This window comes from Zosterops lateralis (assembly GCF_965231275.1).
Source record: "Zosterops lateralis genome assembly, chromosome: 3".
Classification (NCBI taxonomy): Eukaryota; Metazoa; Chordata; class Aves; order Passeriformes; family Zosteropidae; genus Zosterops; species Zosterops lateralis.
This window is the reverse complement of record NC_139764.1, coordinates 32,387,737-32,406,429: the sequence shown is the minus strand read 5'-3', so window position 1 is coordinate 32,406,429 and position 18,693 is coordinate 32,387,737. Positions and strand designations below refer to the sequence as shown.

Here is an 18,693-nt window from a genome sequence, read left to right as displayed (position 1 = left end):
TCCATGAGCCAGCAGTGTGTCCTTGTGGACAAGGCGGTGAGTGGAATCCTGGGGTGCATCAAGAAGAGCATTGCCAGTAGGTCACAGGAGGTGATCCTGCCCCTTTACTCAGCCTTGGTGAGGTACATCTGGAATTCTGTGTCCAATTCTGGGCTCATCAGGAAAACAAAGATGATTAAGGGACTGGATCATCTCTCTTATGAGGAAAGGCTGAGGGAACTGGACCTGTTCAGTCTGGAGAGGAAACAACTGAGAGGGGACCTCACCCATGTCTATGAATATCTAAAGGAGGGGTGCCAAGAGGGTGCAGAGCCAGGCTCTGCTCAGTGGTGCTGAGCAGGACAGGAGGCAATGGAGAAACTGATGCACAGGAAGTTCTACCTGAATAGAGGAAGAGCTTCTTTACTGTGTGGATGACTGAGCGCCGGAACAGATTATCCAGAGAGATGCAATCCTGTGCTCTAGGATGACCCTGTTTGAGTAGGAAGCTTTTACCAGGTGACCCACTGTGGTTCCTTCCAACCTTCCCCATTCTGGGATTCTGTGAGGGAAGCAGCACCTCTTTTCTCAGAAATAAATAGGGAAAGGATAAGACTTAATGTAGAAGAATTTTTTGTCCTCTCATGATATCACACTTGCCTGAGGAGCCCTTTCTCAGTCTCTATTCTTGTGTGCTGTGCAGGTATATACAGCCTGTTCTGCTGCAGCAAAGGAAGAGGAGTTACACACTGCTGAATTTGTCAAGGAAATGTTACAAAGCTGTTATTTCAGTGAGTATCACGTATGCTTCCATGACTGGCACATTGCTGACATACTGCTGTGTCAGTCATGAAGACTAACACCTGGTATTTCCATCTCATGGTACATGCAAGAGGAATAAACATTCAGTGGGACGGACTCTCCACCCTCCCCACGAAGTATAGTGGTGTAAGGATGTGCAGAGGCAGTTTTTATAAAACAGCTGACATACTGCAAGTTTGCATTCTGCAGTTTGCATCCTGCGGTTTCCTATTCATCTGCTCAAATCAAAATGCCAAGTCTTGCAATCCATCCTTAGAATAGGGCAAGCTGAGTAATCATCCAGCTGCTTGCTCAGAGGTGGCTGAGTAGAAGAACTTGCACAGGAAGAATATAAGCTTGCCTCCACAGCTGTGAAGTTCAATCATTTTTAGCAGACTGCAAACTACTTATGAATTCAGTTTGTTAGCAAGGACAAGTTTTTTTTACTATTGAAGTCTTTCATATTTTCCCACATGATCACGATTTCTCAAAGAGGGGTTGAGGTAAGAAATAATGTATGTTATCACGTCTTTATATTGAATTTGGCAGATGCTATGAGATAAGGAATTTTATAAATAAGATGATATTAGTTTACTGTACCAATAGAATGTTTAATCAGAGTCATTGTATGCCACGCACATTTAAAAAATTTCAAACAAGTACAGAAATTCAAAGACATTAATAATGGGTTGGTGTGCCAAAGTCTGCCATAATCAGCCTGAATTTGTGTCAAAATTGTTTTCCATAAAAATGAGGGGAAAAAAATGGAATAGCTAAATTAAGATATAAGGCCAAAGAATATATTCAAATTTAAATTTACCTTGCTTTCACTGATGGAGAGTGGATCAATTCTACAGAAATAGTAAATTATGTATTACTTTAAATTATCATTTAAAAGATTGCTGTTGAATATTTTACACAATTTAAATCAGTCTGCTTGTATGAGATGTATATACAGTGTCTAAAATAATGGTTTTAACATCCTGGCTTTGGTTGTTTTCACTGCATAAATATTTTAATACTTAAAGAGAGACCCTTATTTGCTGATGTTTCTGATTTTTAAACATACTCTAGGCATTTTATCATAGGTTTTTTCCTAACATAGCTTCTCTCTTACCAAAAATACGTACTATTTAAAGAAAGCATGACTTCTGAAAATGTCACCTTATTTAAAGTTATCAGATAAAAAAGATCAGTTTTCAAGGAAGTTTATGTGTTATATCAGAGTGCACAATGGAGACCATGTGTTGTGCCCTATATGAGGAGAAGACTCACTTCTCAAATAGAGGAGACACATCATTCTCTGAAACATGATGGAGCAAAGTGCTGCTTGTGTTAAAATTAGAGCCTCAAAATTTTCTGCAGCCTTACTGCAGCTGGAATGAACAAGGTCCAAGGGTGAGGGAAAGGCAGGGAAACTGGTGTATCTTAGATGTCAGAAATACAATAGAACTAGGTTTGGATGAAACCAAATGTTAAATTAAAATTTAATTTAAACAAATGAAATTGAATTCAAATAAAAAAATGTTAAATCTGATTAAGTCAATGCTAAATCATCCACTGCCTTCAAAAGAGGTCAAGAATTCATCTACCAGTTGAAGTGGAAAAAAGAAGTTGTAGACAGAGTTTAAAATGTGGAAGCATGTTTTAATCACCGCTCCAGTAAAATGTTAAAGAACTATGGCAGAGCTCACAGGTGATCAGTGGAGTAGAATCCAGCTGGAGGCCTGGAGTCACTGGCATTCCCCAGGAATCAATACTGGGTCCATTTTTATTCAGCTTGTTTCTCAGTGGCACAGGGGGCACCCTCAGCCAGTTGCTGCTGACACTGAACTGGGGAGGGGCCGATACCCCTGAAGGCTCTGCTGCCCCTCAGTGGGACCTTGATGGGCTGGAGAATTGGGCAGAGAAACACAATGGGTACAGCAAGGGCAAGGGCAGGGTCCTGCACCTGGGGAGGAATAACCCCCAGTGCCAGCACAGACTGGGGACTGACCCACTGGAGAGCAGCTCTGAGGAGAAGGACGGGGGGTCCTGGTGGGTGACGAGCTGTCCATGAGCCAGCAGTGCCCTCATGGCCAGGAGGGCCACTGGTGTCCTGGGGTGCATCAGGAAGAGTGTGGCCAGCAGGTTGAGGGAGATGATCCTGTCCCTCTACTCAGCCCTGCTGAGGCCACCTCTGGAATACTGTGTCCAGTTCTGGGCTCCTCAACACAAGAAAGACAAGGAGACATTGGAGAGGGTCCAATGGAGGCCACAAAGAGAATAAGGAGTCTGGAGAATCTCTGATGAGGAGAGACTGAGAGAGCTGGGCCTGTGCAGTCTGGGGAAGACTGAGAAGGATCTCATTAATGCATTTAAACCTCTCAAAGGAGGGTGCCAAGAGGATATGCCAGACTCTTTTCAGTGGTGCTCAGCAACAGGATGAGGAGCCATAAACTGAAACACAAGAAGTTCCACCTCAATATGAGGAAGAACTACTTTCCCTTTAAGGTGGCAGGCTGGAACAGGCTGCTCAGGAAGGTTGTGGGGTCTCCCTCTCTGGAGACATTTGAAACCCACCTAGATAAGTTCCTGTGTAACCTGCTCTAGGTGACCCTGCCTTGACAGGAATGTTGGACTGGATGATCTCCAGAGGTCCTTTCCAACCCTAAGCATTCTGTGATCCTATAACTACACATTACCTTCAAATTTGCTGAAAAAAACCCTCTGTGACTACAAAACTAATTTTGTAGTTATCAAGCAAACACACAAGTAATTTTTAATTACTGTGTCTGAAGTGGAAGCATGGAAAAGTTGATCTATGTTTCTTCTAGGACAAGAGACTGCTGCTATTAAGGCTGTTTTTGGCTTCTCGTCAATCATGTTCTGTTTAAGTTTGCTAACTGGGCTCGGTGGATTCCTTCCAGCAAAACAAAATTTAAAAGAGCAATTAAGTTCTCATTTCTACAGTAGTATCTGGGAAATTTAGGAGGACATTCTCAGAAAATACTAACACTAATCAAACAGAAGACATGCATGAAAGATTACCCTGGGGTTGAAGAAAAAAATCCAAGTAAGAAGCTTACTAGCCTACTGTGCAAATAAACAGAACAGCTAGACAGCTTTGAGGACAAGCACATGATGCTTTAGATTCACAGGAATTATCAGAAGGGTTCAAAACTCATGAGAAAGAAATCTACTGCTATTTATTTCTATTATGTTTAGAGAAACAGGCCTTTGTATACATATTTTGTAAGCAAAAGTATTCTATTAAAACACTCCTGACTAGCCTTACAGATGTTTTCCTCCTCAATAAATAAAGCAAGCCAAATACTAGCAAACTCCATGGATGATAGGAGCAGAACACTAGTTATTGTTTTCACCTAAACGCTAATGGATTTATTCAGAAAGTCTACAGAGCTTTTTTCAGTAGTCTCACAACCATTAGACTTTTCCTTTCCTTTTTCCTAATGCTCCCAAGTATACGGTGATCATAACACTGGTAGGGCTTCCTAGACTGACGACTGCCAGGTCTTGCTATGCTAAAATACGTGCTCTTATGCTTCACTACTCATCTTTCCTGGCTTCTCTAGCACATTTCAAGACCATCCTCTCTCCTTCCACACCAGTGGCACCCTCTGTTCAGTTACTTTTAATTCTTATTTGTTTGAGCAGATGTTTTTTTAGCTGCAACTTTATTCTGATGCTCAAGTTAGTCTCTTCTTTGTAATCTATTGCTCATGAGCTGCCTTCTCCAATTCTGTCTTGAAATGCTGATTTACCTTGGGCAGTGGGTAACTGTAGATTTTTTTCAGTGCTATATCTGAATTCACATGTTAATATCCTTCATTTTTTAACATGTTCTAAGTACAGAAATTTCTTATGGATTTTAATTCAAAATGGAAACGAAGGAGTTCTCAATTTATCCTGTATGTAGATATACCATATTCAACATTATCTGAAAATCATAGATTCCAAACTGATGGATTTTTACTTCATTTACATAGATTGTTAAGTAGTTATTTTCTACAGAAAAAAATACTATTACATGTTTATAAAAAAAATTACACAGAAAAAACCTACCTGTTTGTTTGTGAAGCTGCCATCACTTACCACATGAAAAAATTAGAATGATCAGGTGTACATTTTGCTTGGATTCACTGTTCTTCCTAGTCCTCTCAGTTTATGTTTTACTTGTATCAATATATACATCTATGTAATGCTTTATTACTTGTAGGAAAAGCTTTGATTTATGGATAGTCCAGCTGTGTTCAGTGAGACTATTTGCAAACACATGGGCATGCTTGGAAACTCAAAGAGAGAGAGCAAACACAAACAGGCATCAATTACTTTTGATGTTCATGAAATAAGTTTCAGCAATCTCATTTGGTAAGAGAAAATATGAAAGAAAGAGATGTTCATTACAGTTTCTGCATTCACTGTTACTTAATAACAATAATGTCTTATCTCCCATTTAATGTAAGATTAAAATTTGGTAACACCCTACATTCCTTTTAAGCCTTAATCATACTACAGAATACAGGAAGAGGTGTAAAAACACTCAGTGGTCATTGCAAAAGCTGAGGGGTTTTGCAGCTGGACATGATAACCAGCTGCCTTTTGTCCTCAGAGGAGGTATGGGATGCCACTAGGTCTGTAAAGCAGAGTACCTGGATGCTAAAGGGATACATGTAAAGTATTTAATATTGATATAAAATAAACAAGGCTATCAGAAATCTTAGATTCATTGATTCGTCAAACCATCTCTGCACTAATGAAACTCTGTTCTTACTTGGCAGTTTTCCTTCACAATATTTTAGCAATAAAGATGAGTTATTTTGTAAATAGCATAACCAATTCTGCAGCTCCATTTCACTACAGACTATGGTGCTGTGACAGACATCTGCATCCAAAGTATCACAAGTACACAATAATCAGACCACAAGTATATTCACACAGACTTTATTTTTGTTTTACTCTGTAAGTCTCAGCAAATGGACAGTTCATTGTTGGTTTTGGTGAATTAATATTATCTAAAATATAACACACAAATGCTTAACCCTCATTAGCATGAGATAAGGACAACTAAAAATGTATTTAGATTAAACCTTGAAAATTTAGGATTTCAGGATCCTCTAAGAACAAACTCACATTTCTTTTAAACTGAGAATATATCTACAGTTCAGCATTCCAAGGACAGTCCATCTACACTTCTGAAACTGAATGATTGTAGCATTATTTATAACCACAACGGCCCAAATGTAAAAAAAAGAAAAATAATAATTTGAGAGAAACTTGAGCCTAAAAGCACATGAAATATTCATAAAGCTTTTGGTTCACGTTTTTCTTACATGTATGTGGGACAACCTGGCTACTGTACGGTATCAGTGACACTTGGGAGAACTGCAATATATAAAGAAGGCTCTGAGTGACAGGGAGCATTTCCCAGCCCCCGAGCTCTCTGAGAATGCCCAATGGGTCATTCTAGAGGCTGACACATCTTAATCACCTGCCTTTAAGGTCACATTTTGCTTAGTCTCGTATTCTCAATGGCCCAAAACATCAGCATTAGTAGCAAAAGAAATTAAGGGTTTTCAAGACTTGGGTATATGGGTTTCAGGTTAACAAAGACAAAAGTCTTTATTCTAACCTGTAGTTAACGACCAAATTGAATTTCTGTTGATGCAGTAACTCTTACCCGCAGCCCTAGTTGCACTTTCAAGAGATTGTGAACTCAGGGTGCTGTTTTCAAACAGATTAAGCCTGTGTAAACTGGGGCTACTGTGTTCCCCTCCCTTGAGCTGACACTTTTGCAATGACCCAGATAAGGGAACTATTCTAACAAAAAAAGCAGACCTAGGAAAAAGGGAATGCTTTCAGCGAATTCAGTATCTTTCTTTGTCAAATATTTTGTGGGGTTTGGCATCCCGTTTTAAGGAATAAAACCAGATTGATACCTTCATTAGGGATTTTTTGTTTCTTTCTTTCCTTTACATAGTGCTTCATTCTTTCTGACTCAGAGAGATAATCTGAGAAATTTACAGATCTATAAAGTCCTCAAAAAAATTAATCAGCCAGTATCTCCCACATTTCCTTTCTATTAGACTTCCAATGGCTGATGCTGTTAGAGACTGAGACACAAAACAGTGTCTTTGTAGATGCTTAACCCGTAACACTGAGAAACAGGGAACTTATTTACAGCTGCCTGGAATGATAACCTGCTGCTCCAATGACAAATAGCACTGAAATTCTGGGGGGAACACTGTAATAAACGCTAACTTATATGTCAATTTTCATGTTTAACATATTATAAGCTCTTTAATATATATCTATTTAAATTACAGTATCATACACAGAAATTTTAATTTAATTTCTGCTCTGCACAGACAATTTGTTTGCTGCTCTATTAGAGAAGAATGGAGATCTGAAGAACTCAAATATATTTTTAGTATTATGATATAAGATAGTTGTATTTGCCATACAACTACAATACAGCAAATAATAATTTAGAAATCTCATTTTCAGGCGAAGGATTTAGCTTTACAACTTGTCAACCACAGTATTTTATTTTCCTGTCTATCTCCAGTCTTGTCAGCCACTACCTCATTTACACTTGCATGTAAAAAACATGTATCTGTAAATGCTATTGAAATTTCAAAAGTATCCTGTACTATCAGAGCTATTCTCCCACAGAATTCAAACTCTTGCTATTGTGGTGATGTTATGATTTTTTACCTTTTATGTTCTGCAGTACACACATCAGGAAATTTTCACTCAGTAAATGAAGTTTTTTCATATTCTAGATACATCAAACCAAAGGGTTGAAACACTTGCTAATGCATCCAAACATATAATTCCTGACATGTAAAAAACATTATTTTGTAATGTTCTTCATGTCATTTTTATCATGATGAAAAAGGATTATTGAACGTAACAAAAATAATTAAGGGAAATTTTAAATGGAAAAACTAATTTTAAAATAGTAATAACAGGCAGCAAGCAGAGATCAATTCCATTAGCACACTGTTCAAATAAAATTATGTATGTCCTGACTGTATAATGATTTCTCTTCCTCCTAAGCTAAGCTGAGAGCATTCTGGAGAGTCTGAAGTACTACAGATGCCAACCATGTCTGGCAGTGATTCTTAGGCTTTTTTTGACTTTGACATTTTCAACACCTAATATTTTTTGTGAGTCACTGTACATCTCAACATCAACATACAATAACAAAATGCTCTAAAGATGCTGTAAATAATCAGTAAGTAAAACTAACTTATCTTTTACTGGATGTTTTAATGACATTAGTGAAAATTTTCAAAATTCTTTAATGCTGTTCTGTAGGACACATGCAGATTAGCTAACCATGGCCCACATATTACTTTTCTGCAACCACTGTTTTAGTGTAGATAAGACTTACATGTAAAATATCCGTGTATTACATCATTGTCACAGGCAGAACCAATTTTCTGTTAAAATTTTCCTACCACAGGCCATGTGCCCTGACATTTCCATTGCCAAGGATCATTTCTTCAATCTGTATCTTTCCTGAGACTCAGAAATTGCTTACAGTAGGAGAAACCATATCAGCAAAGTATTAATATCACTCAGTAGTCCTTCAACACAATTAAGAAGTATCATTAAGGAGAAAGAAATAGCACACTCTGACCCATCAGGCATGAGCTAACAGTCCAGCTGGCCTTCTTGCTTGTTACAGCACTTTCCCTTCATTCATGCTCAACCTTGATTTTCTGAACTACTGAAGCTCTTATCCAAATTCTCCTCTAAACTACTTGGTATGTAATTTTTTAAATGCATATGGGATACTTCATTAGTATAATTGAAAACAGTAATGTAAAAATTTCACATGCATCTCTTAACACATCTAAAAGAAATGTAAATATCACACCGCTTTTGTTCAGTGTTTATCAAAAATTCCTGAGTTTCTTGCGTTTATTGGGAGGCAGGAAATGTAGTCAGATGAAAAGCCTGGATGTACCCAAAACAGAGTGAAATTTGTGATAAACCTAACTGCCTCAGTTCATCCTATCCAGTCAATAACGCTGTAAACAATCCAGAAGACAGTACAACCCGAGCTTTACCAGGGTACACTTCTTCCATGGGTTCAGTTTTTACAAAGTCAATCCCACATGCCATCTTGCTAGTCCCAAAAAGGCAGTCACATTCCTTCATTCCATTAACATAAACTCTTGCCATTTTGTGCCATCTCTAAATGCCCACTCGACCTCTCCCAGAGCAGATTCAAGTAGTGAATAGCTAGACCAGGTAGTGAAAATAGCAAATACAGTCCATGTATGTTAGAGGAAAAACCTAATACAGTAGCATTGCATGTTCTTGCTGCTTTTCTTGCTTATACCAGAGGAGCCACAACAAGTCCAGTGCCTGTTTTTGATAAAGGGCATTAGACACCAGTTGGGTTTGCGCTTTTGCAAAAGTTACTAGGTTTTAGAATGATACTATAAACACAGTGAATCATGCCAATGAAGAATATTTAGTATCTTTTAGTATTAGAATGAAAGCCTCCATTTAGTTTGCCAAGAAGAGAGGATGGATGATGGACCACGTAATACCATATATTACATAAAAATTCTAAACCTCGCAGCACCAACTTGATTTTCATTAAATATTAACAAAATTTCTGGAAGCGAAGTATTTATCATTTTCTTCCCTACCAAGAAACCATACCAAAACATAATCTCAGAGCTCTCCTACACCAAATAAAAATAGCAGAACAACAGATTCCTCTGTCTGAGACTCTTTGGAAAGTGACATTACACTAACACCTCATTACTAGGCCACCATGAACTCAATTTTATTTTGAGATCCAAGGCAATATTTGCTTTGGGAACGGTGAAGTGTTAATATGATTCAGCTATACTGGCAATCATATCTTGAAACAATTTTGACCATTGTACGAGGAGTCATGAGATGATCTATGCCCTCCACTAGAGCAAAGTTTGCATTTGTGTCAGGAAGACTGGAGAAAAATTACTTCAGCAGCTCCATGTGGCTTTTAGTGACTTCCCACAAACTCTGTGCAGGGATACAGAAGTCATGACTATATAATTTTATTTTTTAGCAAAAGCAGACAAAAAAATGGACTTTAAGGTACCTTTAAGGAACTATGCTCCCTGAATTCTATACACACAATTGCCTCCCATCATTTGCAGTTGCTCAATATCTTCATTCTGAACTGACTCCTTTGTCATAGCCATTTGTTAGCACTGACATTCAGCATTTATGTATTTCCAGTTGTTTTAACAAAAAAGTTGTCTGCCAATGTTGTATTTAATTATCCATTGCATACCTCTCTAACTTTACAAGACACAGTTAACCTTTTCTCCAGTGGCTTTTATAGATCTTCAACTTCTTGGCTGGAGTAAATCTGAAGGAGCAAAGAGAGAACTAAAACCAAACACTACAGACAGCTGCATTCTGTGACTGCCCAGTGACTCAGGACTTTGAGTAACTGTCTTGGCAATAATTATTACCTCATTCAGATTTTTAAAGAGCTACTTTACAGGAAAAAAAAAATCTTCCCTGGGGGTTGTGGTTCTGTGAATGAGGAAGGAATGAAAACAGCCATGAGACATGAGTTCCACTTCTGACTGTGCACGGTGACGGCGTTTCTCTGCAATGGTTTTTTCCATTAGTGTTTTCTTTTCCTCACGAATAAGCCTGGGGCCATGTTCCGGTGTCTCTGGAGAAAATGGCCTCTTATATTTTAACCTTCATTGCCCAAACTTTAATTCACAGTCTTGCAGTCATTAGCCCAGCCAGCCCGAGCGCGTAGGCAATGCTGTGACACGCGTGCGGCTCTGACACCCTCAGCACCCGGAACCCCGGGGGTACCGGGAGCCGGAGCCAGCTCTGCGGGCCGGGCACGGCATCGGCGCCCTGTTCCCCCGGCCGGCAGGTACAGGCGCCACACGGGGGCCCGGCCATGGCCGCCCGCCCGGCCCTCAGCCTCCCGCCGCCGCGGGGCCGCCCGGGGCAACCGCCAAGGCGCCGCTCCTGCCGCAGGTGCGGCCCGCGGGGACTACGCGTCCCAGCATGCTCCGCACGCGGCTCCCCGCGCCGCCCCGCGTGGGGGAGGCCGCGCGGCGCGCTGGGTAATGTAGTCAAGGCTGGGAGGCGTAGTTGGGGAGCGGCAGGGAAAAGCGGCCGGGAGCCGCTGCGGTTTTCCGCGCGAACGAGGGGCGAGCTCCGGCTGAGGGCAGGGGTCGGGCTGGCGGGGAGCGGCGGGGCGGGCCGGGCCGGTAGGCGGCGGCACCTGGACGCGGCAGCGGCGGCAGCGCCCGCCCGCCCGGCGGGGAGGGGAAGGCGGAGGCGGAGGCGGGGGGAGCGGGGCGGCCGGCGCGCGCTGCCGCATGTGCCTGGAGCGGCGCCGGAGCGGGCAGCGCGAGCCATGGCGGAGCACGGCGGCCCCGGCATCCCCAACGGCGAGTGCGCCGCCCGCCGCCCCGGCAACAGGGTCACCGTGGTGCTGGGAGCCCAGTGGGGCGACGAGGGCAAGGGCAAGGTGGTGGATCTGCTGGCGCAGGACGCCGACATCGTCTGCAGGTGCCAGGTAAGGAGGAGGAGGAGGAGGAGGGAGGCGAGCGGGGCGCGGGGAGGCCGCGAGTGTCACCTTGAGGCGGGCGGCCCCGCCGGGCGCTTGTGGCCGCCCCGGTTCTGCCTCTGCCAGGGCCGGGGGCGGCGGGGGCTGCGGGGCAGCGGAGCCTTCCCCGGCCAGAGCCCCGCGCCCGGCTCCGCAGCCCTCCCGCGCCTCCTTTGTCCCGGCGTGGGGGAAGAGCAGGAGGAGGAGGAGGAGGAAGGCGCCCGCCTCGCCGCCCAGCGCTGGCCCCGGCAGGCGGAATGCGCCTGGGGTCGCGTCCTCCCTCCCTCCCTCCCTCCCTCCCCCCGGGCCTCCCGCTCTTTGTGTCGGGGGGCGCCGGGCAGGGGCCGCGCTGGGCGCTCCGGCAGCATCCCCGGGGCCGGTCCCGGAGCCCGGATCCCCCCGGCTGTGGCGGGGAGCCCTCCCGGCCCGGCCCGGCGCCAAACCGGCCGCCACTTGTGGATGCACGTGGGGGGTTCCTCTAGTCCGCCACAACTCGGCCGTCTTCAGCCAAAACTAGCTGCTAAATTGCTCTCCTGCCCTTGCTCCACCATCCTTGTTGTGTCAATGGGATCCCGCATTTTTTTTGTTTATATATTTATATTTTTTTTCTCTCTCTACGGAGGCCTTATTCCAGCCAAAAAGCAATAAAAAGCGAGTCTAGCCTGCAAGCAAAGTACTCTTAATGCCTGCGTTAAAACAACACAGATTTGAGGGGATGTTTTTCTTAGCATCTCTAGTATAGTAATTCGGTAGAGCACAACACAGTGAGCTCAAACTATGCACAGTTTTTTCTTAAAGTTGAGAGATACAGCAGCATAAAATGCGTGTGGTATGCACAGGTTTCACGTAAGTGTTCCTGTCTGTGTGCTGTTGTTGAATGCGCAAATTAAATTTGCTCTTAAATAAACATATATTGGAAGTGTGTACCGTTCTCCAAAGAGGGCAAACGCTGAACGGTTGCTATCCGGTGAGAACTGCACTTAAACTGGTGTTTTTTCAAAAACAAGTCGGTTGCAAAGTTGACAGATCAATACCTTGAACTTCAGACAATTAAATTTTGAAATAAACAAATATATCCCTAAACAGCTGCTTTCATTCATGAATTGTTTTTTCAATTTGTCTGGTTTTGGGTTTGGTTTTGTTGGGGTTTTTTTAATAATAAAATCTGACGTGGTGCTGTGGGTCATAGAGTGACTCAGTTTGTCTTTTACGACTTTGTTCTTGAAACTTGAAGGGCACCCAGGTGAATGTGTATGTTTAATACTAAGCTTTGGAGGAGAGACAAGAAAGGCAAACAAAGTGAACTTTTGGTTGTGTGCATGTGTCTTACTGTGCTTGTTACCTGTTTGGAATCAGCTGGGTAAAGGATGAAGAAAAGGGAAAAAATACTCATGTTATCTCAAGCTTGAATTGCATGGCCGTATCCCAGGCCATGAACTGCCATTTTAACAGCTTGTTGCTCCTGATGAAGGAAGGAGTTTTTCTTCTTCCTTTCTTCCCTTTCCTGTTGATGGCTGTGCTCCCCGAGTCTCCACCCATGTACTAGCTCTGGCACTTGAACGCTTCTGTAAGTTGATTTAACTCATCAGAGTGGCAGGAAACTATTACTTGTTGGATTTACTTTCTACTGTTCTAATAAGTAAAACTGGATTTTATTGGTTCAGAGGACCTTGGTGAAAAGAGGGGCTCAGGACAGGGCAAGATTTCTTGGATTGAGAGGAGAAAATAGGCATAGTCTCCTTCAGTGGCACTGATAAAATAATTTATTATTATTGAATTTTCTTGCTATGTATATAAGCATATTTGTGAATTTTTTGTTACTTACTGCTGGTAAATCAGAGTGTGGCCCTTGTGCTTTTTGTAGTGGTACAAGTCCAGAAAGAAAGTCAGTCACACACTTGGTCTGGTGCTTGCTAATATCAGCTTTCTGTAATTGGAGCTTCTGATTCTTATTTCATCATTATACTCTTACTCTTGTTCCAGGATGGTTCTTTCTGTCCATCATTCCACAGAGTTGTTAGAATGCCTGGGGATGATGTCAAATATTTCCAGTGTGCTCTTGTGGAAAATTTATTAGTACAAGTGTTGGAGGCCTAGGAAAGTTGATGTATCAGGTCTGAGATGTCTTGGAAACTTGTGTTGTACTTGCAATGAAACACCCTAGGGTTCTTCTCACTGTCCTTTGTTCTGGGCAGATGCAGAACTTGAAAATGATCCAGAAGAAGATGTACCTTATCACTTAGTTTCACGGTGCCTGTAGAGACACTGTGAGAAGTTGTACTCTGAAATTTGTGGCCTTCTCTTCTGGGTACCACATGTTTGATTAGTTTGATCAATCAACTGTGACATTTGAACCAGTTGCTTACTTGGGTGCAATTAGCTGAATGAGTGTGTCAGGAAATCAGTTGCATTATGACTCTGCTTCTAAATAGCACCCTCTAGAGTATTTTATCTTAGGTTTAGAGGTTGTGAAAAGCAGTATTGTGCTCAGAGGAAGAGAATGCTATTTTCAGAAGACTTCAAGCTTCAAGAAGACTTCAGAAGCTTCAAAACTTATCTGAGTTGTGGTTTCAAAAACAACTATTTGAAGAAGCTAAGCTAAAACTAAAATATGTCCAAGGACTGCATGTATGTAGTTGCTAATGCAACTGCACTGGCAAATATGAAGTTCTGTGAAGATACTGCTAGTGCACAGGGTTTAGATACAATTAATACACATGTGTCTATATGACAGGTAAAGTAGTTAGTTGTTCTTCCACTATAAAATCTGAATTGCTTTTGATTTACCTCATGGAGGTTTCTGGTAAAATGATACTATTGATTAAATGAGTATGTTGGTGAGACTTTTGCACTTAAAACTATATCTTGTCTTCAGTGTATTAAAGAACAAAGTCTGTGTACCTGCTGTCACATAAATCATAGTTCAGACAGTAAAACAGAGCGAGAATTGATTTGAGAGTCAGGAATAATTGCTAGAAAAACTTCATTTTTGTATGATTTGATTGATATAATTTCCTCTTAGTAAACAACTAGCCTTGACACCAGCAAACCTGGCAATTTTTAAGGTTACATTTTGTTTTGTAAATTCCACAGATAATGGAAAGTTAAAGGAAAACGTTTCTTGTTCTGGTTAAGGACTTCCTACCATTACAAAGTGCAGCCAAGTTAGGGAATTAATTACCAGAGTTTCATTTGTTAGTGGGAGTGATGGAAATGGCAAATTAATGCAGGCAAGTTAGATATATTTTTTTAAACAAATACAGTACCAAAACATGCTGTTATCTCTGGTATTAACAGCACCCCTCCACTCAATCTACCAGTGTTTACTATGCAGCAAAAAATATATCTGCTGTGATTCTGTTCTCTTTCGCTCATTTCATCAGCAAGTTTTTGGTCACTTTCTTTTCTTGTTATTGGAGGTAGTTGATTTATTCAGAGAATATAATTCACAGAAGTAAGATTTTTAAGTTTTCACTTTTTTTTAATGCCCTATTCCCATGCTAAAGAATCCCATTTTCCTGCTTCTTAAGTTCTGTCTTACACGTTGTTGCTAATTTGAAGCAGAATTGCAGCTTCTTATCAGATCTTCTCATCTGGTTTCAGTGTGATCTGCCTGCTTGGGATTCTACTCCTGAACTGCTAATGCATAGGAATTGAGTGTGTGGAGTCTTCACTCTCCCTTTTCCTCTTCTGCCCAGTGGCAATGTGTACAACAATGCCACTGCTAATCGCTTGATAATGTGCCAACATCTAGAGGAGTTTTCAGTGTGCCGATCCTTGGGGTTAACCAGTTACCATCAATCGGCTGATAACCGATTGATAATGATAATCATCAATCAGCTGCTGACTGGAGTCCTCACAGCAATGCTGCCTGATACCTTCAGTAGTCTTTATATGGCTACTTATTTTTAATTTTTTTTTTCCATTCGCCAAGCCCACTATTTTTCTAAATATTCTCATTTGAAAAATATTTTAGTCTGGAGCCTCTGCGAGCCTTGCAGAATTAGGAATACCAGAATCAATAGCTACATCAGGCTAAGTAAGTGATGCCTTAGCTAGAGCTTCCTTTAAGTGCTGGGTGCACTGTCAAACCGTGTAATGGTTGGCAGCATTCCAGTGATGTGCTCTGGTGAGGAAAGAGTCACTGAAATGACATTTTTGGCCTGCCCCATCAGTGAGTCCCTTGGCTTACAGACCTATTTTAAAGTATCACTGGCAGGTGAGCTCTTATTACTGTAAACAGTCTCACAATGTCTACATTATTTTAAACAGAAGAACAGTTTAAATGTGATTTTCCAGCTCATAAAGTTTGTACTATTAACAAAGAAGGCCTTAAAAGCACTGAAGAGCCAGTTATACCTTGATCTACTGATTTCTTGACGCTCTTTCCATCTTACTGTTGGCTATTACTAGAGCAGCATAATGTATGTGTTTGTTGACTGAGATGCAGTACTCTGTAGCAGCTCATTAAGATTTCAAATGCCTTTTTTTTTATTTCTACTGTACTACTTCACCCATTTGGAAGGTCTTTTCTGTGTTTCCAAAGTCACTTTTTGTTTTTCATGTACTTTTGGATGTTGTTGTGACTGCAGCAGACATTGGTGGGGGTTTGTGCATTGAAGCGATGCAGTGCTGGACGTATTGGTGCTTTGAATGTTTTCCTTGTTCCTTATCTGCCTGCCTCACTTGATCCCTTTTATCTCTTAGAGATAGGTTGGTCTGTATTCTGGACTTGAATAATGACTCCTGTTTCCTACCTATCATATATAGGCTTTGCAGCAGAATAAAGTTTTGAAGGTCAGGTAGAACTAAATCAGAACCATCTCTAAAAAGTCTTTCTGAATAACTTCTTTCAATAGTAGTTCTCAGAGCTAATTCTATCAGTATAGAGAAATGGGTGGAGTTTCTTAAGATTAATAGGACTTCAGTAATGGGTTTTTTTTTTTGTTAGGAGAAAACAGGTGAATGTGCAAAACGTAGTGTTCTTATTTTGTTATGTTCTGCCTCAAAATGCAACAACAGTTGTACTACACGTTCAGAAATTTCTGAAGTCTAGCCAAAGCTTGAGAAACCTTTGTGAAGTGTGTAACATGAAGGCTCCTTGAACTAGGTTTAGATCTTGCAAGCATGAATGGATTTGTAAATGAAGAAAATAGCTAGCTGCTGTTCATACTGAAATCCACTAGTAGATTATACACTGGGGTTTGTTAGCTGTTTATTCACTGAGGATGGAGAGGAGAGGGGGAGAGAGAGAGAAATTAATTGTGAAATATATGAGAAAATGAATTCATATCAAAACCTCGTAGCATTTAAAATTGTTTATACATTTTTTAAAGGGGAATGGTTTGCAGTCTTAAGTTTAAAAATACATTTTGGACAATATGTATTGAAATGAGAAACGAATAGCATAGTAGTTGCAAAGCTGTGCCTGCTTGGGACACATCATGGGGTTCAGATATATCTCCTCATTAGACTGATGAACTTTTTAATGGTGTGCTCAGCATTCCCAGAATCTGATTGTGACAAGAAGCAGCCTTTCATATGTTTCTTGTTAGTAATGGTAGTATCCAGCTTTCTTGGTGTATTTTTTGACTTTTCATCTAAGAGTTAAATTAAAATGTTTACAAGCACATGATGCCAAAGCAACATCGACTTGCTTCTTGCCCAACTTGGCAGTCACTTGGATAGCTAACTCAGAAACAACAGTGGTTGCCCTGAGCTAAAAATGAATCCTGGAATGTGGTAGCAATAAAAGTAAACTGTAGAAAAAATTATGCACACACACATCTGATGGAGAGGGTTGAAAGGAGTGTATGACTTCTTCCTTAACGTTGCATGAGATAACATCTCTTTTAAGTAGACAGCTAATTTTTATTCTAGAGGAAATAACTTGAAAGACTTCTTTGCTCTTCCCTGAGGCATCATATTTTTGAGATAGACAGCTTGGCATGATCATGTCATAAGAAAAGGCAGTGATTGTCATCATAGACTTTTTGGGTAGATGGTTCTCCTAAATGCACATGTCAGTATTTCAAAGCTGCTCTGAATACTCTTGTATTTAGTACCAGTTTAGAGAGCCACATCACAATATGCTGTTAATTGCAATTTCAGTCTGATTTCCTCAATTCCTTTTTGTTTCCCTATGCATCTCCACTGCTAAGTAAAATTGTAGTAATGCAGACCAGTCTTAGCAGCGATGGGAGGACTGCTGCAGGCAAAGGGGTTTGAACTGTCTTGATGTGTTCAGAAGGGATTTGACTGTTCTGGTGTTTATGCATTAGCATGAGTCTAGTCTGCCCTTGACTAACAGGGATGTGCTCTGGAAATAAAATACCTATTTTCAGAGCATGGAGGTCTAAAATGGAGAAAGATATGCTGTTGTTCCTCTGGCTTAGTTTCACATGCACTATGTTTGTGTTCCTGCAATGCTTTCTTACTAGCATCTTCTGTTTACATACATGCACATACATGCGTGTAGTACTTGGCTAACACACATTGCACACATTTATTCTTGCTCTTTGTGCTCTACTCAAAGGTTTTCCAGAACAAGGAGTGTTTTGCTGGTTTGTTTTTTTTTTCCCTTATAATGAGGAGTCATATTTTTACTTTCATTTTATGAGCAAGAACCCGACTTTCCTTTTTGATTTTGCTGAATATCTAAATTGGTCCATTCATGTTTCCTATTAGATTGATGGCACCTTTTTGCAAAAAAAAAAAAAAAAAAAAAAAAAAAAAAAAAAAAAAAAAAAAAGGAAGGGAAAACCCCAACGTTTTGAGCTAGAATGAATTTAAAACTAAAAGGGACTGTCTTTCAGGAATGATGGATATACTGAGTGTGTATATTTTTCCTGAAAGAGTTCCATGTGCCAGGAAGATAGAACTGCAAATTCTTATCCCTTAAACTGGAAAGACAAGTGGTGACATCCTTTGCATGCATTTCAGGCAAACCAGTGAGATCGATCAGGGAAGTTCCTTGCTCCTTGGCTTGCAGCCAAACTCACCAGAGGAAAAGTGTTCTGGTTCAGGATGGCTCCAAGCATTTGAGCAGAGCTTTGTATAATTTTCAGTCTTTTTGGAAAGTGAGATTCCACGTTTACTGAGTTGTTGGCTTCACTCAGCTTCACGTGAGCTCCTAAGTTAACAGGCGTTCCATATAAAATATACCAGAGTTCATAATGTCCAGTTCCATTAGCTGAGTTTTGGTAATGGCTGGTTACACACTGTAGACTTGAAGTCTTTGTTGATAAACTTTCTTGTGCTATTTTAATTCAGTAAGAAAATAATCTTTTGGTTTAAAAAGAGCATCTCTGTCT

At 40.9% G+C, this 18,693-nt stretch overlaps 1 protein-coding gene across 1 annotated transcript in view; it reads left to right on the top strand.

The window, feature by feature from the left end:
* Window positions 1-11,188: 11,188 nt before the first annotated feature.
* ADSS2 (adenylosuccinate synthase 2) overlaps window positions 11,189-18,693 on the top strand; it is a gene marked incomplete at its 5' end in the record, with an annotated part of 36,209 nt that continues 28,704 nt past the window's right edge. Inside the window, one exon of the mRNA XM_083857693.1 lies at window positions 11,189-11,350. Within this exon, the coding sequence (XP_083713819.1) occupies window positions 11,189-11,350 (162 nt within the window). The remainder of the gene's footprint in view (window positions 11,351-18,693) is intronic.